The following is a 23,794-nucleotide window of genomic DNA, read 5'->3' on the forward strand; positions in this document are numbered from 1 at the left end:
CCTGGGGGGCTACAGTGGACAAGAACCTGGATATGAGTCAACAGTGTGCCCTTGTTGCCAAGAAGGCTAACGGCATAATTAGTAGGCTGCATTAGTAGGAGTGCTGCCAGCAGATTGAGGGAAGTGATTATTCCCCTCTATTCAGCATTGGTGAGGCCACATGTGGAGTATTGCATCCAGTTTTGGGCCCCCCACTACAGAAAGGATGTGGACAAATTGGAGAGAGTCCAGCGGAAAGCAATGAAAATGATTAAGGAGTTGGAGCACATGACTTATGAGGAGAGGCTGAGGGAACTGGGCTTTTTTAACCTGCAGAAGAGAAGAGTTAGGGGGGATTTAATAGCAGCCTTCAACTACCTGAAGGGGAGTTCCAGAGGTTGGAACTAGGCTGTTTTCAGTGGTGGTAGATGACAGAACAAAGAGCAGTGGTCTCAAGTTGCAGTGGGGGAGGTCTAGATTGGATATTAGGAAACACTATTTCACTAAGAGGGTGGTGAAGCACTGGAATGGGTTCCCTAAGGAGGTGGTGGAATCTCCATCCTTAGAGGTTTTTAAGGCCCGGCTTGACAAAGCCCTGGCTGGGATTATTTAGTTGGGGGTGGTCCTAGTTTGAGCAGGGGGTTGGACTAGATGACCTCCTGAGGTCTCTTCCAACCCTAATCTTCTATGATTCCCTTTGATTCTGGGTAGACCCTGCTGCCATGCACTATAAGTTCTGTAGAGTGCTTTGACCTACTGCTATTTCAGACTAGAGTGCAGTCAATTTACAACCCAGCTTTCCGTGCACTATGTCTCCATATAGACAAGCCCTGTGTTTTCAGAGTCTACGTAAAGATGCACCATCAATATCTTTTTCTTGGCATTTGAAATTTCTTTTTGGTCAAAAATTCCCCCGACATCCATCTGATTTAAAAACAAACATCCTAGTTTTTGAAAAGGCTGACAGAGGAAATAGGCTTTACATTAAGTTTGTTTGTTTCAAATCACAGAATTCAAACACTGATTTGTGTAGTTTTCTTATGTTGGGGTAAATGAATTTAAAGCATGGAATAAAAATAAGGAGTTGGTGACATTTTTGTTATAATTTTCAGTCTATAGACTATGATTTTGTTTGCTTCATTTTACAAAACACATCTTATCAGAAAACAAGCAATTTAGGAATAATATAATTGGGGGGTTTAAGCATGAATAGATTTTCAATAGTTTGTCTATCTGAACAAATTAATGAATTTATTTCCTCTTATTATTGCCGTCATCTTTGTTTAGCTCCAACCCCTGCTCCTAGACAGAGTTCTCCATCAAAATCATCAGTGTCTCATACCAGTGATCCTACTGCAGATGACCTCTTTGAAGAGGGGTTTGAAAGCCCAAGCAAAAGTGAAGAGCAGGAGGCTGTGAGTAGCATGACTCCTAATACTAACTAGACTTTTCTAGCTAGAAAATACCAGGGAGTAACTGAAAGTTAGCTGGAAATGTCAAATAAATATTTCAACATGATTGGTGGATTTTTTTTTAAAGGGAAGTTGCAGAGAACGTTCATTTCCAAGTATGGGTTTGATAGCTATCAAACATTAACATGATATTTACAATAGTATGTATTCATATTAAGGAGCTAATATGCTAATATACCTATCTGAGGTGATATGTAAAGCGGTGTAAGTTAGTTACCCTCAAACATCCATAAACCTACTTACATCACTTACGGATGTGTAAGGGACTCCAGGTTGATGTGACATATATGCCAAGGAAGCAGAAGAAGGTGTAAGAGAATATATGTTAAAACACTATGGCCCACACTGACTTACACATTCGTACATTTTCTTGCTAGTTGCTATTCTTGTACATACCTTACTTGTGGGCCTTTCGCATATTATTTTTCTTCATGAAGATTCCATTACACTTAGTGAGACTCAATGGGCCAAAGTCAAAGGTTGGCTAAATGGGGATTCGCAAAAAGAAAAGGAGTACTTGTGGCACCTTAGAGACTAACAAATTTATTAGAGCATAAGCTTTCGTGAGCTACAATTCACTGGGATTGTATGTCATAAAATGCTCTGGTATTTGGTTTTTGAGTTTAAGTCAAAGAAAGTCTAGAAGGAGCCCAAGTTGCTGTAATTTACACGCAGAGGGGATAGAAGAGGGCATAAATTACACAAGATTAAAGTCTCTCTGATTCACATAGATTTGCTCATGAATTTAGTCGAAGATCTGCTTTCAGGGATTGGGCCTGCAGTCATTTTGGGTCTGGCCAATGCCTATTGAAGTCATAGCATCTCTTTTATCACCTTCAACAGGCATTAAATCAGTGCCTTTATGTTTGCAACACCCATTTGAAGTCCATGCAAATTTTGAAAGCACATTAATTGTAGGATCTCACCGTTTGTGTTTTAAAACCTACAGTAGCTGCACGTGATAGAATGTGTCCCTAGCATGAAAATAACGTCTTACTGCCGTTTCACTTCCTGTTGAGAAAAAAGGTGTTATGTTCTTGTATTCTAGCCTGATGGATCTCAGGCCTCTTCCAACAGTGATCCATTTGGTGAGCCTACTGGTGATACTATAAATCCACAGGTCGGTAGCTAGATAGCGCAGGTTGGGGTAGGTATCTGTCCTTTTTTTCTCTCTCCATCTTGAGGTGTTCACTTATTTTTTTACCAATGCCTACCATCACTTCCATGGATGCATCGTTTATTTTTCCTTTACTACATCATTCCCTTTTCCTCTCCACTCCCACCCCCTATTTATTCCTCATCATCAATGATTTGCATGGCTTTTGCCATTTCCTAAGTGTTTCACGTTGTGCACTTCTATGTGTTGCAGCTGCCTACATGGTTTAAACCAGTGATACTCTGCAACTTGCAAGCCGCAAGTGGCTTTTTAATGTGTCTCCTGCGGCTCTTTAGAGCACATGATATTAAAATCGTGTGTGATTTAATTATTAACCAATCTAAGTTATTAACTGATCAGGATTCTTTTATTATGTTATTAGCCATTTAAGTTATCAGCTTGCACTAAGTTATTAACTTATTTGCTGTGAGAAAAAAAATACACACATAAATTAAATATTTCCAGTTATGCTGTTTAAATATGAATAGTACTATAGTAAATGAAACAATGAGTTCACACCGCTGTGGCTCCTTCGGGTAATGGTGATCGCTAATTTGGCTCCTGAACCATGAGGTCTGAGTATCACTGGTTCAAACAAATGTACTGTGAATGCAGACTTGTTTTTAAATGATGTCAGAATTTTAGGGAGTAAATACAGAAATTTCAGCTATTACTAGTAAACCTCAATATGTTGTGCAGAAGTTTATCTTAGATAAAAATGATACCGGTATTTGCACAGATGTAACAGAGTAGGTGGAATAAAACATCTTGCCCATTGGAAGGAATTTAAAAAAATAAATAAAGATGTGCCCACACATCCCCCTAAATCAGTGTGGTAGAGCAGTTGCAGAACTCCATTTCTTAATATCTGTATATAACAAATGTAATACTGAAGTTGAAGTTTTTGGCTTTTTATCTCCAATGTCAAATTAAAACCATCAGGAAGTGATGGCGATTTTACATACACATTTTAGGCATGATGATTTTCATTAATTGACTATTACACATAAAACAGTGTTAAATCCAGTTATATGGGGGAGATGATCTTTGCATCTTTTTCCTTACAGAACACATTGGAAATGTAGCACTTAGTGAAAGTTCTATGAGACACTCAGAGATATTTTCAGTCCAGTATGTATGTTTTGCAAAGAGACAGTGAAGCTACAGTGATTCCGGTTGTTGAGCATTGTCTTTCCATCCAAATATGTTTTAATGTTACAATTTGAAGAATATGTTTAATTAGCTGTGCTCTTTTGTCATTCATATTTTTTTAACACTCAAATATGTGACTTACTATAGCTTCTGTTTCTCAGCACGCTGCTGCTGGAACAAATTCCTTACATTGATAGAGTAATTTTCATTTTTGTCTAGATACTGCACTATATTCAACTTGTGTATCTTAAGCATAAATAAGTTGTCTCTTCTGAAAATGAATAGTTGCTTTAGGAGCCTACTTGCTTAATATATTAAATCTGGTGAAAGAATTTAAGATAACTGCTTTGGTACATTTTGGGGGCATTTCGACTATTTACTAACCATACATAATGCAGTGCAAAAAGTATCACACCAGTCTTCAGTGACGTAAGGATGAGTGTAAGGGGAAGCAAAAGTAGCTCTAAGCCATCTTTATGCCTCCCTAAATTTGGGTCCAAAGATGTTCGAGTGGTGGAATCCACCACAGGTCAAGTCAGAGCATCCAGAAGGCTAATTTAAATGAGCTAGAGTTGCTCCCTAAGGATCATTCCACCAGCAGGGGTTGGTGGACCACATGGTAATTCAGATCCACCTTTTTCTGCTCCCTTCTGCCCCAGCCAGCATTGACACAACCCCTGCATTGGGGAGTCGGGTACCGCTAGAGGCTGGCAATAAGCCAGCTATGCCAGCTTTGTACCTTTCCAGGATTCCCCCATTGTGAACTTTAATTGGAGGTTGAAGATCTGGGCCTTCTCCCCATATTACAGTGTCTCTGCAAAGTACATCTACGGATTTATGAACAAATGTTTATTGATGATTATCACTATTAAGTATCAGGGTCAAGATAATTTTCAGAACTATCTGACAGTAACGAAGAATTCCTTCTTCTCATTTGTTGACTGATATAAAGATGGCTCGTGCATTTCATACAAGTTTTGCTTATCAAAGCTACTGCAGGTTGCTTGTGACAACCATCAAAGTCTATTGTTACATACTACATTAGATTGTACAGTCCTTGTGGCAGAGATGTCTTTTTGTTCTGTTTGTACATTGCCAAGCACAATGGAGAGAACTAGGGCTCCTAGACACTACAGTAATACAAATTATAACAACAACTTCTGGTTGATTTCAGTGTTGTCATTCATTTTGGGCCTAGCCAAAAGTACATGTTTCACAATTCAACCTATTCAAGTTAACACACATTATCATTACATCATATAACTCTGGGCAATATAAAATATCGTTGTTTATTATTTGTATTGTAGTCATGTCTAGAGGCTCTAGTCATGGACCAGGGCCCTATTGTGTTACACAGTATGCAAACACGGAACAAAAATGCAGTCCCTGTACCAAAGAGCTTACAGTCTAAATACCATAGGGTCTCAATGCAGTACCATTCAACAGCAGACTAGAAGAAATCCACGTGCTAGGATCAGTTCCTCCTACACAGAAACATTGTATCATCAATGGGGGGGGAAGGAAGGCCTAAGTTCAGGAGAGACTCCAAGGAGAATTTTTAATTCAACACGTAAAATAGCGTATATGTCAGGCCAAGCATTTTTTAGCCTCATTGTAATGAGAAACATACTCTAATACAAAAGAAGACCTAGGATTACAATCTGTGTAGAGGCTGGTTTTTTACATTAAAAGATAGATGAGATCACATGGTCATTTCAGAACCTAGTTCTTTATTGCAAGAATCACATAATATACAAGTGGGATGAATGGACTTCGCAAGAACATTTTGTTTGCAGTGTTGTTTTAGCTGTGTTGGTCCCAGGATATTAGCACTACAAGGTGGGTGAGGTAATATCTTTTATTGGACCAGCTTCTCTTGGTGAAAGCGACAAGCTTTTGAGCTACACAAAACTCTTTTTCAGACCAGAAGAATTCTGTGTAGCTCAAAAACTTGTCTCTTTCACCAACAAAAGTTGGTCCAATAAAAGACATTATGTCACCCACCTTGTCCTTTCCAACAACAGGACATTCTATGATACATTATGAAGGGATTTCAGAGTTTATTTGTTCCCAGCATCTTCATAATCAGCTCTGCACGTATAATATCTTCTATCTCAGTGTATTCAGGTACAGTATAGTCACCAACTGATATTTCTTAATCTGATTTATTTCTTATGTTAACAGTTTGGTTTCTCAGTTCCTTGCAGTCTTAGGTGTTATCGTTTAGACTAAGTTGGCATTTATCAATTGCTATCTCCATGTCTGTATTTCTCCTCTCATCCTCCTGTAGTTTTAAACTGAAACTTTTCAACTTCTTATCACACAGCAGCCATTGTCACAACTAATTTGTTTAGTAATGGCTGTTGAGTGCTTAGGTATATCTGGTATTTATTGATAAGTTAAATCTTTGCCCCACAGTTGTTTGAGACCAAAAGCAGGCAGACTTGACTTCACAGCTAAAGGAAGCTTGAGTATCTGCAGAGCTATTCCTAATAAGAATTTAATCCAGTCATTTTCTCTTTGGTTGAGAAAAGGAAATGTGTGAAGTGATTGTACAGAAAGGAGAAGAAAAACAGTATATAACAAGAATGCTTTCATTAGCTGGGTTTTGATTTATGCTTAGGTGGCATAATCCTATTTCTCTTACTAGATAACCAAAGTGAAAGGGGAAGAAAAAAGAAAATATTTATTTAGCTAAAATTCTGTAAAATAAGCTACATATCTTACTTCTCCAGTGCCTAGTCAAAGCAGTATTTACAATAGAAAAGGGATTTTCAGTTATTCTGCCTTAGTCCCTCTGGATACCATCACCATATATAAAAAGTATGGGCCTGATCCTGAGATATGTCGAGTACCTGCAACTCTTACTGATGCAGAAGTTGCTGGTCCTCAGTATATTTCAAGTTCAGCCACTAACTCTACATCAGCAGGGACTGTAATCTTTATCAGCATATTGATCCATTATCAAGCAACACTGGATAGTTTCAGTGGAAGTAAGAGTGTGAGAAGGGACGAAGGGACCTTTGACTTTTTGACATCAGTGTATTTGGTTCATCCATGGCTGGCATCTCAAGAATATACATGTTAACTGTGGAAGTAATTCTTCTAGGTCATTTGAATCTGAACCCTGTTCCCTGGTATCCTAGTACCACAAAAATAATACAGTCCTTTGTGGACTATTGGGACTAATTCCTACAGAAGAGTATGGTCTGACAGTGAGCAAGCTCTGAAAAAGTGTAAGGTGTTCTTTGGCACCATGGTTATTTCAGCACAAGCTATTTAAAGTAATGGAACAAATATGGATGCAATGATTTGTTACCAAGTGTGTGGATAACACACTTCATGTATGTGAATCTTATAAATGATTCTTGGTAAATCTTCAAAATATTTGTGGCTAGAGCTGATCACGTTTTCCTGGAGCAATCCTTCCTAGAAAAGCTATGCAACTGCTGTCTGAAATGTGTGCAGACAACTGTAAGATCTTGAAATAAGTCAAACTCGTGATGCTGTTGTCATCACTGACATATATCAGTAGTCCAACAATTAGCTGGTTGTCTGCTGGCTTCCATCTCTGGGTGGTAAGAAAACACCACGTGTCCTCCTTAACAAAAGTACTTACTGTGTTTCAGTTCCAGGATGGACTATTATAAGCCGGCTGTTAATCCATGCTAAGCATGATGATGAACCATAGAGGGTATAATACATTGATGCTTCCCAACGTGCCCTGGCTTTCCATCAACTTCAAGGTTCTGGCATTGTATTAGGAATCTCAGAACAGAATAGACTCTCAACATCTCAGAGACCTCTTTCCAGGATCCATCAGTTCAGCTTAATTCAATAAACTCAATCAGAGCCTAGATAGAAATTCATAGGGTTGGTGGTACCTCCTTCCCTGCAGTTGGCTGTAAACTCTGGAACATCCACTGAAAGGAAATCATGAAGAGTCCCATTTTGCCCTTTGCACACCCAGTCACCTCTTCACCATGGTATTCTCCAAAGAACCTGAACAGGAAAAAAAAATAGCAGCAGTGCAATTGTAGATAGCAACCCTAAATTACACCAGGACCAAGAGGGTGGGATTGTCTTTCTGAACTGTCCTCACAATTGTCTGTACTAAGATGCTAAGTGACTTGTCTTTTAAAATTCTAATAGTTAATTAAATGTTGGACATTGGAAAATGTTTCCAGTCTGATATAGTCACTATAACATCCAAAACACCGAATATCAAATAATATTAACTAAATAGATGATTGGAGTATTTACACAGCTACTGGAATTTAAACACAATTTAAGTTATTTTGAAAAATACCTTAAGCATCAGTGGAAGAATAGGATAAGCCCTTCTATTACACAAGGGTGTATACTTTTTGACTGCTGTCAGGTCCCTTAGAGCCTGGTTTATTGAATCTGGGTTTTATACACACAAAGCATGTTGTATCAAAAACACATTACACTCCAGAGTGCAGTTCTCCCAGATTCCCTTAACCTCCCTTTTCTGCTGCCGATTCTCAGCACAGGCTGGATGATCGGAAAGTCCAGTCTCATTTTATGAAGCTTATCTGCTGAAATTGTGCTTACTGATCACCTAGCCAGAAGGAAAACCCTGTGCTGAAAATCTGCATGAGAGGAACAAGGTTAAAGAAATCTGAGAGGACAGCGACTCTAGAATGTAATGCATCTTTTATGCAGCATTGTACATGTACAATGTATATTGAAATGGTCACTTGAGGACTGCAGAAAGTTGCCACTGAACACCTGCAAGTCTTGTGCATGCTCTCACATCGCAAGCCCACCCTGATACCGGCACTTGTTGATTATGCCCTACGGTAACTGATTTGTTTGAGGAGAACATATTAGTAATACATTAAAAATGGAATTATGTTTATAATGTTTACATCCAGTTTGCTGATACAGTTCTAAGCCAGAGCTGTGAACAGTCACCCAAATGCATGTTGTTTGCTTTTGGTATTGATGATTACAAAAAACACCCCTTAAAAAGAAATATTGAAGTATGAGGTATAACTTCAACAAAAATATGTAGTTATTTTTTGAAAAAAATACTGTTCATTGCAATCAAGGGTAAGTAGGGCAAACTTCTTCAAATTTGGGGACCTAAAGTTATGCTCCTAAATAAATGGCCAAATTTTCAGAGGGACTGAATATCCACATTTCCCAGTGAGATCGGCACTCATCACCTCTAAATACAGGGTACTACTTTAGTTTCCCAGATATGGATTTAGATGTCTCATTTCAGGCACCTATCTTTGAACGTTTTGGACCTACTTCCTAATAGGCCAGGCCCTTTTCTCAAATAATTGACTTGGATGCCCATATCCTTTTTCATTGAACATTTATAATCACAGTCATTTGTATTTAACAGACACTGTCCACAATAAGTAGCCATACACTGGCATCTGAGTAGGGTTGAGCCAAACACTAATTTGATTATTGATTGCAAATATGGATGGGGAGAGTAACTTTTTAAAGCATCTATGATAAACTGCACATCTTAATGTCAGTGAAACACGTCAAGTAATATTTAGCAATAAAAAAGAAGTATCCATTTCTGTTCAGTGCCCAGAAGCTCAGTTTCCCCTTATAGTTAGGGCCTTACCAAATTCACTGTACATTTTAGTCAATTTCACGGTCATGGGATTTTAAAAATAGTAAATGTTATTATTTCAGCAATTTAAATCTAAAATTTTACGATGGTGTAATTGTTGGGTTCCTGACCCAAAAAGAAGTTGGGGGGGGCGCAAAGTTACTATGTGTGTGTGGGGGAGGGTTGCAGTACTGTTACCCTAAATTCTGCGCTGCTGCTGCTGGTGGCTCTGCCTTCAGAGCTGGGCAACTGGAGAGCGGCAGTTGTTGGCTAGGAGCCCAGCTCTGAAGGCAGAGCCATCTGCGCTGCTGGTCTGCAGAGTTGAGCCCTCGGTCAGCAGCTGCCACTCTCCAACCACCCAGCTCTGAAAGCAGCAGCGCAGAGTAAGGGCGGCAGGGTACGGTATTGCCACCTGTACTTCTGCACTGCTACTGGCGGGGCGCTGCCTTCAGAGCTGGGCATCCGACCAACAGCCGCTACTCTCTGGCTTCCCAGCTCTGAAGGCAGCGCAGAAGTAAGGGTGGCAATGCCGCAACCCCCCTAAAATAATCTTGCAACCCCCCCTGCAACTCCCTTTTGGGTCAGGACCCCCAATTTGAGAAACACTGTTCTCCCCTGTGAAATCTGTATAGTATAGGCTAAAAGCACACAAAAGATCAGATTTCACAGGGGAAAACCAGATTTCACGGTCCGTGATGCGTTTTTCATGGCCGTGAATTTGGTAGGGCCCTACCTATAGGAACTGGATAGTCCAGCATTTTTTCTGATATTGCCATTGGGTCCAACCATCCTGTCTCATACAAAGGGAAAACTCTGTGAGGTTCAAGACATCTACATGAACTGTCAACCTTCCGTGCTACTTTCAGGCTCCTATTTTCCCTGACAGGAGCCTCACTCAGGAGTCATTCTCCCATTTGCTCCTTCTGCCGTTACCAATATCCTACCATTCCCCATTGGGAGGAAGGTAGAACGCTTAGAGTAAAGGTTAATGCTGCTATGAGAATTATTAAGTTTGGGTGCCTTTAAGTGGTATTTCATCTGAGTTTTGATAGGAATGCACTCTGTAAGAAGACCGCTTTTCATTTCTGCTTCCCTCATCCATCTGGCAGGGACACCCACAGAGCCCTGCATGTGTGGTATTTGTGAGGAGGGGCTACCTGTGGTCTTGAGAGGATGAGATGAGCATGCTCTTTAGAATCTGCTCTCCTCTTTTTTTCTCTCTTCTTTTTTTATTTTTTATTTTCAGGACCTTTCTGTCCCTTTGTGCTGTCCTTTGCTCCTCTCCAAAGCATTGCTGTTAATTCTTCACTGCTGGGTTATGGTCAACAACCACTCTCTGAATTTTCTCAGACTAATCTTAGAAGATCATTCTCTGTCTCTGACAAAAACAGAACTTCTTATTGAGAAGATCACCTGGAATCTTGCTTTGGCACTAGGAAGGGAAACCCTATTAAAGGACAAAAGTGCCTAAGCCCATCCTTTATCTGCCAGGGCTCTGGGAGAACAAAAAAAAATGTAAGTGAAGTCAGAGTGGCATTATGATTACTTTGGCCACCTTAAATGTATGTTCCAGATGAACACTGGGTGAAAGTAATAAGTTAGGCACATCTAATGTTTTGCCTCTTTGTGTCTAATACACTGGAGAAACTCTTGAAGAAGAATTCATCCTGACATATATGTAAATCTCCTATATGATTACAAGGTCGATGAGACCTTGGGGATCTGCCACGTAAGTGCATCTGCATAAGTTAGAGCTATTTGAGGACGGCTTTAATAAGTGCACATGACATTTTCAGAGATCTTTTTTCTTTGTAGCATTTAATAACTGGAATTCTTGCTCTGGATTAATTGTCCCCTTTTTTTCCCTACCCCCGGACCAGCAAATGCCAGGAGAGTGGCCTATCATGCGTTAAATATCTCATGTTCATTAGTACTGATTTTCTCTAGACTAGCCAGGATCATTCTGCAAGTTCTGTGTCGACTGTGCATGAAAATTTGGCACAGGTGGGGTGTTCTTAAGAACAGAGCATATGAGCCATATTTCTGGTCATCCCTTCTGCGTATCTTCAGTTTTTCAAGATCACAACATATGTGTGCTTCTGACTGTAGATAATTTCTTCACCCCTTAATCAAATCATTCAGGAGAAGATTTTCTTACTGTTCTCCAGTTGCCATAGTTAGCTCGGGGTTGGCATGGGTAGGAGAGGGACAGCTCGAACCTTTGCAATGTACAGCTGTTTTGAGGAGTAAATGAAGATGGGCACAGAGCAACAGATGGGCTTCCACTGAGATGTATGGAAGCAGTTCACACATTATGGGAAAACCACATCCCACTGCTCTGCAGCCATGGAGAGTTTAACAGTAGGGCAGTATTTTATGAGTTTGTACCAGGAATGTGAAATCACCATGAGCCATGGAGCCTAGGTGTTTGTGGGATCCCTGCAAATGGGAACACAGCAATGACTGAAAGTGAGAAAAGTGGTTCCAGCACTACATGTTTCCACCAGCCATTGTTCCTCCATAAAAGCACAATCAACACTGAGGTTGAGGCTGTATAGGATCCATGGAAAAGCTTGACTCCTGCAAATTCACATGGGAAGGAAGGATTCCTTCTCTTAACTCCAGAAAAACTCCCTCCCACACAGACCAACAGCTTGGGCATTGCACTGAGGCCAGGATTTGAGTTGTTGATAGTTCACACTTCAGACTGTGTGTGTGCAGATTCAGGAAGACAGGCGTGTGTTGGTTTACATTCAGCAGGTTACCTTTGTAACTGTAATGGCTAGAAGTTAATGAGTAGCCACCAACTCACCACAATAAGCTTTCTTATTCCCCATTGGCCAGTTGTTCAGTTTGCCAAACCCTATAACTTATCTATTTCATGGTAGCTTTAGCTGTCCTCTCTGTAATGCGAATTTGATTCTAATGGCTAAATTTAACTTCATACCATGGTATTTGAATATTTATCATATTGTGTGTGGAAAGTTAATGCAATTTGGCATTAATTAGTGTTTCTGCCTGTCTCGTTCTCTTTTTAGGTGTCATTCTCAGTTTAAAAGATTAGTTTCTGAAAATGAAGTAGAGGGCAGTCTTACGATATCTTGCAGCCAGAATGAATATAGTATCAAGAAAACACAGTGTCAGATATATGAAATATCACTCTGAAGATGTGGCAGTTTTCTATTTCTAAGAAATTCTTAATAAAATACCTGTTGAGCAAAACAGCATGCTTTTTTTCAATAGTGATATAATTAGACTTATCATCAATCCCTGCAAAATTAATTTTCATGGTTTTTCATAACAAATATAGTAGAAATGTAAAGTTTATTCATCTTAAATGTAATTGCAATGTCATGAGGTTATCTTACAATAGCAATTTATCTGTTAGCATACATTAGTTCTATATCAACCATATAAAAATACCAAGCTATGTTTTGTGCTGTAATGTTTGGGCCAGATCCTTAGCCTGACATCCGTGGAATTATGGTGATTTGCACCAACGAAGGATCTGGCCCATGAACTTCAGAATATCTAGATATATAATTATTACTGAATTTCTTCACACATACATATCCACCAACACCTCCTGAGAACCAGTGTACAGTGCATATGGTAAAGTTTAATTGAGGCTCAGTATATGTCTGAAACTTCTCTCTGATGTAATGTTGAATTGCTTTTTTTAAAAATTCCTTAGGGAAACCATAATCATTCAACACATGAAGGCAAGCAAACATTTCCTTAGCTGTTACCTTTGGGTTTTCTCTCTAGATGCATTGCTATTCACAAGCAGATGTTGTAAAAACATTTTCAGACATCTCTGCTTATTTTTATTTTTATTGTCTTCAGGAAACAGAACCTCTCTACGCCCAGATCAACAGACCTAAGAAATAGCATTATTACAGGTTTGTGGTTCTTCAAGACTCAAGTGAAAATCAACAACCTGACAGGCCTTTTGGCTCTTATGCTTGATTTCGATTGATCTTATCCGACAAAGGATAGAGGATTGCCCTACCAAACGTACCTGACAGTTTTTGGCAACGAATGACAAATTTCTATGGCAGCACAAACATAAAAACGACCCCTGCTTACCATGCCAAGCGTCTGAGTTCTGAGCACCCACAGTACGAAATCTTACTCCTTGTTCTTCATTTAAACTTTTGTCCTCTTCATTACATCCCACCTGAACAACGGGCATTTGAAATTGAATAAGTATTAGCCATTGTTTTTCTTTTAAGCAAAAAAATCAGAATCCATATGTAGCAGTGGCATCATCATTCAACAGCCTTTCAGGCACAAGTCTGCACTTTTTATGTCATGGTGACATGTTTCTCATTGTCATTTATATCAGGCTACTCTTGACATTATATTCCCCTCCCTCACCCCACCTCACCTCTGTCTTGGCATATTTAAAAAAAAAGACAGGCTGTGTTATTTTTTTGTATTTCTTATTCTGTTGTTTTGTATGGGTAACAGAATTTAACGGCAAAATGCCTCCTATGGAAATGATTCTTAACTTGAAACCGCAGAATCAAACTGTGTTGATTATCCATCCTGGTTGAAAAACATTGCCAAATGGACCTTTAAGTTATAACGCATCATGAGGAAGAATTGCTGCTTTCTATTTGAATATTCATTCTGTGGGTGGAAAAAGGACATCAAATCCCATTGATGAAAGAGGTGAAAAATATGTTATTTCCTAGGAAACACATAAAACAAAGTACAGTAAAGGAATATTTTTTATTTCTTCACTATCTTGCTGCTGTAATGCTATGCAGACAAGTGTTTTCTTCTCTGTGTGCCATTTTTGAAGAAAAAAATCATTTGCCAAATAATTCTGGTATAATTCTGGTTTATGGATTTTAGACGAAACAGACTTTATAAATGGGACAATGATGGCATGAATTTTGGAATAACAAACTGATTCTGTGATCAAATTGTTCATCTTTATCACTTTTTGTACATCAGAAAATTCAAATGGGATTTTTATTTTATAACTTGAAAAAAATCTTACCGTTAAACTCTTTAAATGTTTAAGGGGAAATGGCTTTAAGGAGTTCAAATGAAAATTGTCAGTTTTTTGTAAATATAAATGTTATGAAAATTCTTTTAATAATGCCATTACACTGTAGAGAAGGTAGCAAATTGCAGTGCTTGGAAGGCGTGGCAAACCCAATTTGCGGTTTTTGCATCACATGTTTTTTCACATGCTTATTATAATAGGCAGAGGCTGAAGTGCCTCTGCCAACAGCAATTAGCTTGTCAGCAACTAGTAAAATTGCTGGGAACACAAGATTTTATGATCTAGATTTTTCCATACAAGTATACATTCTCCACATTAAAAACCCCCCACATTTCATAGACATTACTTTGATTCTGAAATCTCTAAATGGAAGTCATCAAACTGTTTACACACAGAACAGAAGAATTAAAAAAAACTCCTTTTTTTACATTTATGAACAAAAGTGCAGTGTTTGGGTTCATATGTTAGCACATGATTTTCAAAAAAGAATCTATATATTTTTGCCCTACAGAGAATTGTTATACAGGTCAAATGTGTTTTCCTGATGTTCCTATGCAGTTACAGTATATTGAATTTAGTGGTTTAACACTAAAAAAAAATATTAAAGAAATCAAACGATTAATCTGTTTTTAGGGTAATTGTGCAGATTTTGTTTTTAACTTGAAACATTAGGATTTATATTTCTGTCATTGATTTAAATAGGCCTGGAGTTGTAAATCTTTTACTTTCTTTCATCTCTATATAAGCTAAAAAGGGTTTAGAAGACAGCATATTTACTGTAAACAAAGAAAGCTGAAAGATGAACTGGTGATTGTTGTTATGTACACCCAAATCTCATGATTCCAATTTGATCTTTTGAATTAGGTAAACTAGAGAATTGTGAGTTACTGAAGATATATGAATGATATATTACATATGGGTAGACCTAATGACCATGCAGAGAAGAGATCTTATCCTCCGATCCGTCATTGTTTGGTGCATATTCCATAGGCATGTAGAGAAACTTGTAGCAAAGTCATATTTTCACATCAGAAGAAAGATGCAGACAGTTTTCTAACTGTAGGAGTTAAATCAAAACCGGATGTATTGTGTGGTTTTGGGATTAAAATAAGGAAAAAAATATTTCCACAGGGCATTTGTTCTTTAAGGATATTTTCATAATTTTGATCTCAATAAGTGGTGCTACTTTCTTCCTCGATATGACTTTTTTAGGTTTTGTCTTGCGGTATTGAACCATGAAGACAATAATTTTGATTCCTCATAAACATTCAAAGTGTTGCATAGTCAAGACATTTTCAGTTATGCAGTAAAATGTTTAAAGAGAAGGAAAAGCAGAGTCAAGACTCAGTGAATCCATTGACATTACATATATAGGGCTCAGATTGGAAAAGTAGGTACAAACTAAATGAGGTTGGGATTTTAAGATCAGTTTTATGAGAGATCATAGTCCACATTGTCATTGGGCATTTTTTTATTTTTAACCAATATTTTTTTAGAATACATTGATAGCTACCATATCATTATCACTAGACTGCCCTTCCTTGTCATAGTTGAGATGCAGAGGAATGTGGGGAGTCTGCACTGTACCAGTATTGTAGATAAATAACAGATCCAGCTTGTGCAATTGTTTAAACCCTCATCCTTCACTAGCACTAAATTTGTCACTTTAAATTTTAAAACCAGGGAATCCCACCCAACATCCTGTTACCATCCCCAGAAGTTTCTTGATCTTTACATGTCATGAAAACTATTTTGATAGACGGTAGTCATCCAAGTGTCTGATTAAACCTATCATCTAATAATGTACTGGGCACCTTCTTTGCAAAAATGTTTACTCTGTGGTTTTCATTCATTTTTATTTCTGCATTCTGACACATATTTTTTTAATAAAGATGAGAAAGATAAAATGACTGTTGCAGTATGTTTCTAGACCTACTTTAACTTTACCTCAGATGATGACCATTTGTTAACATATATGGACACATTATTTTTAACTTTGTGTAATGCATTCAACAGAAAAAACAACAAATTTTTAGAAATTTTCCATTAATTTCTGTAACACACCATGTAATACTGTTACAAATAAAAATGTTTAAAAAAATCATTGTCATTCAAGTTAATTTGTTCCATAGTCTTTGCCCGTTGCAGAAAGCTGCTCACAGAAAGGTGCCAGAGTTTCTCTTGAGTACAATTTGCCATGGACAAGCTTATCTAAGATTAGGGATTTTTCGGGGATGCCCAACCTTAAGCGGACTTTGTACCCAGAAGTGTTGAGGACCTTTCCTCCAAAAATTAGTCCCCTTTTTGGGTTTCTTAAGGATAGACACCCAAAATCACTAGTCATTTTTGAAAATATTGGCCCATATCTCACAACTAATCAAGTATATGATCATATGAGGAAGACCATGGTGTTCAAGACCATCTCAAGCGGAAGCTGGTTCGTGACTAGATAAGTTATGAATCATCATCCTGCTGAAATTTCACCCTTCAGATAAGTCATGTAGTCATGACAACTCTTAGGCTAGGCAAAAGCCATATAATGAAAGTAAAAGTTTGACTTTATGGCCAACATTTTCAAAAGGAGGTGCCCAAAGGCATTTAAGCATGTGTGTAATTTTAAGCAATTAAGTAGCCCCATTTATTTCAGTGGAACTTTTCACATGCTTAAAGTTATATATACGTCTGGATGCCTTGTTGTATTGAGGCACCAAGACAACCTGTGGAACTCCTTGCCAGGGGATGTTGTGAAGGCCAAGACTATAACAGGGTAACTAGATAAATTCGTGGAGGATAAGTCCATCATTGGCTATTAGCCAGGATGGGAAGGGATGGTGTCCCTAGCCTCTGTTTGTCAGAAGTTGGGAATGGGCGACAGTGGATCATTTGATGATCAATGGATCATTTGATGATTACCAGTTTTGTTCATTCCCTTTTGGGCGCCTGGCATTGGCCACTGTCGGAAGACAGGATATTGGGCTAGATGGATCTTTGGTCTGACCCAGTATGGCCATTCTTATGTTCTTAAGTCCATATTTTCACAGCAGAATAAAATTGGCCTGATTTTCTTAACTGGTGAGCACCACAATTGAAGGTAACAGGAGTTGCGTATTGAGACTAACTGACATGTTTTGTCCAGTGAGTGATGCCAAAATATACAATATGTGGGACAGAAATTTAAGCAGAAAAAAAAATCTTGTTTTGATGCTGCCTCCTCTCCTTCAAAAGAAAACAACAACAACAAAGAAGTGTCCCATCTTCCTACAGATTGTACTGAGCCATTAATTGCTTACATGGATGCATACTGTTTGATAAGAATTTAAGCCGAGCTAATGTTCCTATAGTAAATGCATGCAAAAGCTAATCTAATTATAACAGACAATGTATTTAAATATTAGATAAATATTAGTAAACTTTCCATGGAAAGTTTTTTTGATAAAAACTTGAGAAATGCAGTAAAATTTAGGTTCTGACCGTTTAAATGCAATCATAAAGATATGTATTGGCTTAATTTGATGTGACAGCCTAACTTTTTACATTAGGGACCAAATTCTTGACTCACTTATACTCATGAAACTCTGTTTACTTCAATTGTTTTGCAGAGCTGTAAGTGAGAGGAGAATTCGGTCCAACATTTGCACTTTTAACATGTGACTTCATAGATTTTTGAGGCCAGAATGGATCATTTGGGTCATCTAGTCTGACCACCTGCATAACACAGGTTTATGGCTCTTTTTCATGTGCCAGTCTCAGTCTGCACAGATCAAATAAGGTGATATGCTTCCTTCTTTGCTTAGATTGTAAGATCCTTGGGGCAAAGGATGTCTTTCATTATATGTGTGTACACTGCATAGTACAATGAAAACCCAGTCCTAATCGGAGTCTCTAGGCACCACACAATAAATATCAAATTATAACATCAACAAGCCAATAAAGTGTTAAAATTATTCTTTCAAACGCTTGAGGAAATCTAAAGTTCATATGTAGGAGGAGAATTTCCATCTAAAAGGGTGAAAGAAGGAGAAAGAATCAAAAATAAAACTGGCAAAAACCAGAAGTACAGTATAGGAAACAAACCCTCAGAAGTGAAATAAAGAATTTGTTCAGGATTGGAAGAGATAAATTATGTCACAAAGATAAGCAGGAGCAAGACCTTCTAGGTTTTGCATGTATTATTAGGGGATTTCTAATAGTGATTTGTTGGATTCCTGGCAGTCAACACAGAGTCATCAAGAGAGGAGAAATCTGCTCAGAGATACAGGTACTTGAAAGATCCCATTGATATAGTTCTGTACAAGATGCAAACACTTAATGGAGGAAGACAAAGATATTTTTAATTATAAAACTCCAATGTGGGCTAGGAGTGATGAGCAGTCCTATAGCACGCATCACAAATGGAAAGATACTCTGTGGTAGCAACGGTGCAGTTACGATTTTATGGTGAAGTAAAAGACTGAAGAGCTAATCTGCAAAATATAACAACTATATAAAGGCTTGAAGCAGAGTTCATTAAGAAATAAAATACAATGCACCTTATCAGGTGTAACTGAATGCACCCAGCATGGCAAAGGAAGAACTAATATACAACTAAGTAACTAGTTATGTTAATATAGTGAGAAATAATATTTTTTCCGCTTTTCTAGTACTTTAAATTCTAAGGATCCCAAAGCCTTTTACGAAGGTGGAAGAGCATGACTCGTCTTATGGCAAGATTACCAAAAAGGGAAAATATCGTAAACAAATCTGATTCTTATTACAGTAACTCAATGCATAATGCTAACGTTATAATCTGGGCTAGGTGGATCACTAACAGAATGTGAGTATAGCCCAAGATATACATTTGGATATGTTCTATAAAATGATAAGGAAATTATATTCATTTGACAGGTGCTAATTAAGGACATGATCCATGCAGCAGTCAGAGTGTCACTGGCAGAAGGCTTGAGGCTCAGCCAGTAAAAGGCTCAAGGTTCTGGCAGATTTTTCTTTCCATGTCAATGAATTCTTATTAAGCAATTGGTGAGGTAAATGGAAATTCATGGTTTTACCTTTACTGCATTATAATAGCCATGGTGATTTCATACAATGAAATCTTAACCACCATAATGTGATAACAGTTGCTAAAGATAATTGCTTCTTTTTCCTCTGCTATGACATAGCTTCTCATGCAAGTCCTTTTCCTGAACTGTCTTTTTTTTTTTACATGACATATGTCCTTTACAAAGTAATTCAATTTCATATGTATTACTTTTCTAGTGAACGACATTAGCAATTAGAAGAACGTCGTCAGAAAGGAGCAAGTGAGAATGCCTGCTCTCAAATAGCCATGGAGCAGATTTGAAGCCATGTTGTGTGACTGTTTCTTTCCACCAAATGCTAAACACTTCAGGGTAAATGAACAAAATAAAAGTCTCTTTGGCTACTAGCAAATGCAATGTTTGTAAGAAATCTCTGGAACGAATCTCTGAGCCTGAGTCATTTGTGACTCTTTTCACTGTTACCGTTTTTCACAAGTATTTGTATTGTACCTTCGGGCATCACTACCTGCTCTGCAGAATATTTGGGTTCATCATGGTGATGATGCCCTCGTAGAGCCCCATTGGAATCCATGGGGCTCTGCATGAAGCTCAGTGAAGAACTGTGGTTATGGTTTGGTATTGCTTTCCTAAACCACTAGTACAGATTTCCTGATTGTAGTGCCAGTCCTACAAACTCTCCCAACAGTAGGCCTTATTTAAGTAGGACTTACTCAAGTACGATTAAGGATTTGCAGGATCAGGCTTTGTATAGAATCAAAGAAGTGTAGGACTGGAAGGGACTTGGAGAAGTCTTCTAGTCCAGTCCCCTGCACTCAAGTATAAAGGACTGCAAAAGTAAGTTTAGGATAAATAAATGGCTTGGCTCAGAAGATAAAAAGGTATTTTTTCCTTCTTGTGGTTGTTGTCAGAAGGTGTGTGGAAACTGAATTATACATCTCCACGTGTAGCAACCTCACAATGAGAACTATGGGGAGATAGCCTGATACGATTCCCTGATTACTCGTAACAAAACGAAATCATCCTACTGGAGACAGGGAGTATCAGGTCCATTAGTAAAACGACTGTCCACCTATTAGTTTTTACAGCTCTAAATAGTCTTATCTCAATGGAACTGTTTGCCTTGTGGTTCATCTATCAAGCCTAACATCTCTTATCAGGGCCAGAGAACTCTCAAAAAGAATAATAGACTTAAAATACTCTCTTTAAGTAGTTTTCAGCAAGAGAAGAATTTTAAAAGTATCTTTAAATATCTGATATTATTTGCTATCTTTTCAATCCCATTTCATAGCTCTCTAGGCACCATCTGTATTTGTCAGAGCACCCCTTACCAGCAAGGCAGGGAAATCACAGCCAATTTAAAGGAAACAATACCAGGTTAAGAAAGCAGGAAATCCGTGTTCATTCAGAGTCAGAGATATCCATGAAAGTAAAGGGCAGGAAAAAACTAGGGCTAAATGGCAGGCCTTGTTGATGGCAAGAAAAAAACCCATTTCTTTAGTATTTGGGCCCACTAAAAAAATCAGTGGTTTGAGCATTGGCCTGCTAAACCCAGGGTTGTGAGTTCAATCCTTGAGGGGGCCATTTACGAATCTGTGGCAAAAATTGGGGATTGGTCCTGCTTTGAGCAGGGGGTTGGACTAGATGACCTCCTGAGGTCCCTTCCAACCCTGATATTCTATGAGTTGAAATTTAGAGGATCCAGCTCTGAATTTTGCATTTTAGGCCCGTCTCTTATTGTATGTGCCTGATTTTGCTTTGAAGTCCACTTTGGAGAATGCGATGGTGTAAGGCAAACGCCAGCACATGGGTACCTCTATTTCTTTCTGATTAATACCACCCTCTTTATCTGTTAATCCAGTAACTCAAATGTGGTTAATGTGCAGATTACTCTGCGCTCAGTTGTTGGTTTTAAAGCATACATTGCATGCCTTATGTCTGTAATCTTGGCTCTGGTATGGTTAATGCTAAACGGTATACTGCTTTCCCACACAGACCCCCACACTGAGAGGTCTTTACTGTAAATGGGGTTTATCTGTGCACCAATGATTAACAACCAAATCGATCGTGTCAAAGGTTGAGTTAGCTACATCTGATAGACACAATGTTGTTTTATATTGAGACAGCATAATTTGAAACAGATATAAAACTCTGAACAGCCCAGACCATCTTTCCTAATCGTTTGTCCTCCATGTATAGAGATGAAAGAGCAGTTAATCATTGTCTCCATGCTCAGTGATATTAGGTTAAAAGGTGGCCAACATAACCACAGATTTTCATGAGCATTTCCCATAAAGACATTTTGCTTGTTCTGTGTTAAATCATTAACATTAAGTTGCTTTGTTCTAAAGATGCAGAAGCTGATTGCTTCAGATGCAGGGCTGAATAATATAAGTAACTGGAGAACCAAAAGAATGTCCACCAGTCCACTAAACTGAGGCTGGATTTTAGTTTTAACTATGATTTGTATTGTTAGAATTGATGTGCTTAATTTTTATAGGACACCTTTCATTCACATACGAGCAAAAGCACTTTACCAGTATTATTTAGTATTTGTGTGACAGCAATGCCTAGAAGCCCAAACCAAGATCAGGGTCCCCCATGTGCCTTATGTGTACATATGCAGTGAGACACAGTCTGTTTTAAAGAGCTTATAATCTCAATAGTAAGCTCCCATTTAGGCACCAAAATGAGAGCTGAACTAAGTCTAGCCATTAATGTCGATGCTTACACTGGAGCTGTAGAGCGCATGTGAAAATCTGGCCCTCTGGGTCTTGTCTCAGGTCTCCCAAGATGTCTATGGCAGAGCAAGGCGTTGAACCCAGATCTCTGGAGTCCCCATCCAGCACCTGAATCACCAGATCATTCCTCCTCCTCCTTTACCTTTTATTGTAGTTTATGCCAGTTTGTCTGAGAGCATGTATAATTCCGTGGGCAAGTTATTGATTGAAAGGTAAGAGAGGTGTCGTATGATTTATAATAATCTACCGAATCATAATGTCAATGGTGTCACCCTCTGCAGCATAGTGGGGGGCGGGGACTTGCTACCTCCTCCCACCTCTGGCTGTGGGTCCTCTGATTGATGGAAATGTTGACAATACAGTCTTACCTACAGAAATGGGTCAAGTTGAGCCTCATTCAAAAGCCCTTTCTCTCGTAAACACAATGGTGCCAAACATGAGACCCCTGGGACAATTACGCAGCTATATAATTGAGAAAATATTTAGCAATGTTTTTAATTATACTTTAACACAGGCATGTCAAACATGCAGCCCTCGCGAAAGGCTCTCAACTGACAGTGCTGTGTTATATCAGTTAATGCTTAGAATAGAATACTGGATACAGATTTCTGTAAATGGAAGGAGTGCTTCCAGTTGATTTGCCATCATCGGCAAAAAAGAAGCGATTCAGTTGTATTGATTGTCATCTTTGTTTATTATGCCAAAATAGCTGTAATGAGTCACCATTAAGACATCAACATCCAGCAAGAACTTTACTGGAATCCATCCACAAGTGGTATGCACACAGGTCCACAACATACATTACATAACATAACTCATTGCAATCCCAAAGTAATTTATTACAAAATCCTTGCTTTCACTTTGATCTGGATCATTTTTAGACATCAGGAGGTAGAGGACTAGTAGTTGAATCTTTGGTGAATACCATCACAGAGGGTCTGGTTAAACACAATGCTTGGTGGCACCTTACATGCTATAAGAAGTGCACCTATTAGCTGAATTTGACAAGATTGGAGAGAACGTAAATCAAGCATCAGGAAAAAGTTGAAGATGTTGGGACAAGTGCAAGACTCGCCTTACAGTAGGTCACATGGCATGTGTTTTGAGAAGAACACCTGCTTCTATGATATGCTGGAAGCCTGAAGGCATGCATTAAGCACAGTTTCAATGTGCAAGAAGGTGAGAAACTGTATGAAGCAGTCATTCTTAGTGAGAATGTTGCTTGGAAAGTGGGTTCATTGACCCCAGAGTCACCCACGCATATGACAGCGTGTATCATATTGAGTGCTACATCAAAAATGTATGTAATGTGTTGTGGCAAAAGGTAAAAGTAACAGAAACAAATAAAGGTTTTACTACTGAAAACGGTGCAACTTAGCTGGAGTTCATACATTGCCTCACAGAGGCTCTAATGGATGGAAAAGTGGTGGCGATGGCTGACGCAAAGGCTAAGTACAGAGAAATACATGCTTTGAATGGGATTGAAGAGGAACACACACTTCGCAGAAAGGCTTCTAAAGCACTTGTTGTCAGGGGCCGGAGCAGCTAGGACCGGCTGCTGGCCTGCTCCCTGACAAACTTCGCTGCTGAGTAACCAGTGAGCCTACTTGCACTGTCTTGGAACTGACAGAGTAGCCAC

General features: G+C 38.6%; 1 protein-coding gene across 11 annotated transcripts in view; it reads left to right on the top strand.

Moving 5' to 3' along the window:
• DAB1 (DAB adaptor protein 1) overlaps positions 1-14,703 on the top strand; it is a 703,351-nt gene extending 688,648 nt beyond the window's left edge. For 10 of the 11 annotated variants that reach the window (XM_043490444.1, XM_043490445.1, XM_043490446.1 and 7 more), the window contains 3 exons: positions 1,267-1,394; positions 2,500-2,598; positions 13,208-14,703. In XM_043490444.1, the coding sequence (XP_043346379.1) occupies positions 1,267-1,394; positions 2,500-2,583 (212 nt within the window). In that variant the 3' untranslated portion in view covers positions 2,584-2,598; positions 13,208-14,703. The remainder of the gene's footprint in view (positions 1-1,266; positions 1,395-2,499; positions 2,599-13,207) is intronic. The other variant, XM_043490450.1, reaches the window with a different exon arrangement.
• The last annotated feature ends 9,091 nt before the right edge of the window (positions 14,704-23,794 follow it).

The sequence above is a fragment of the Dermochelys coriacea genome, chromosome 8, assembly GCF_009764565.3.
Source record: "Dermochelys coriacea isolate rDerCor1 chromosome 8, rDerCor1.pri.v4, whole genome shotgun sequence".
Taxonomy (NCBI): Eukaryota; Metazoa; Chordata; order Testudines; family Dermochelyidae; genus Dermochelys; species Dermochelys coriacea.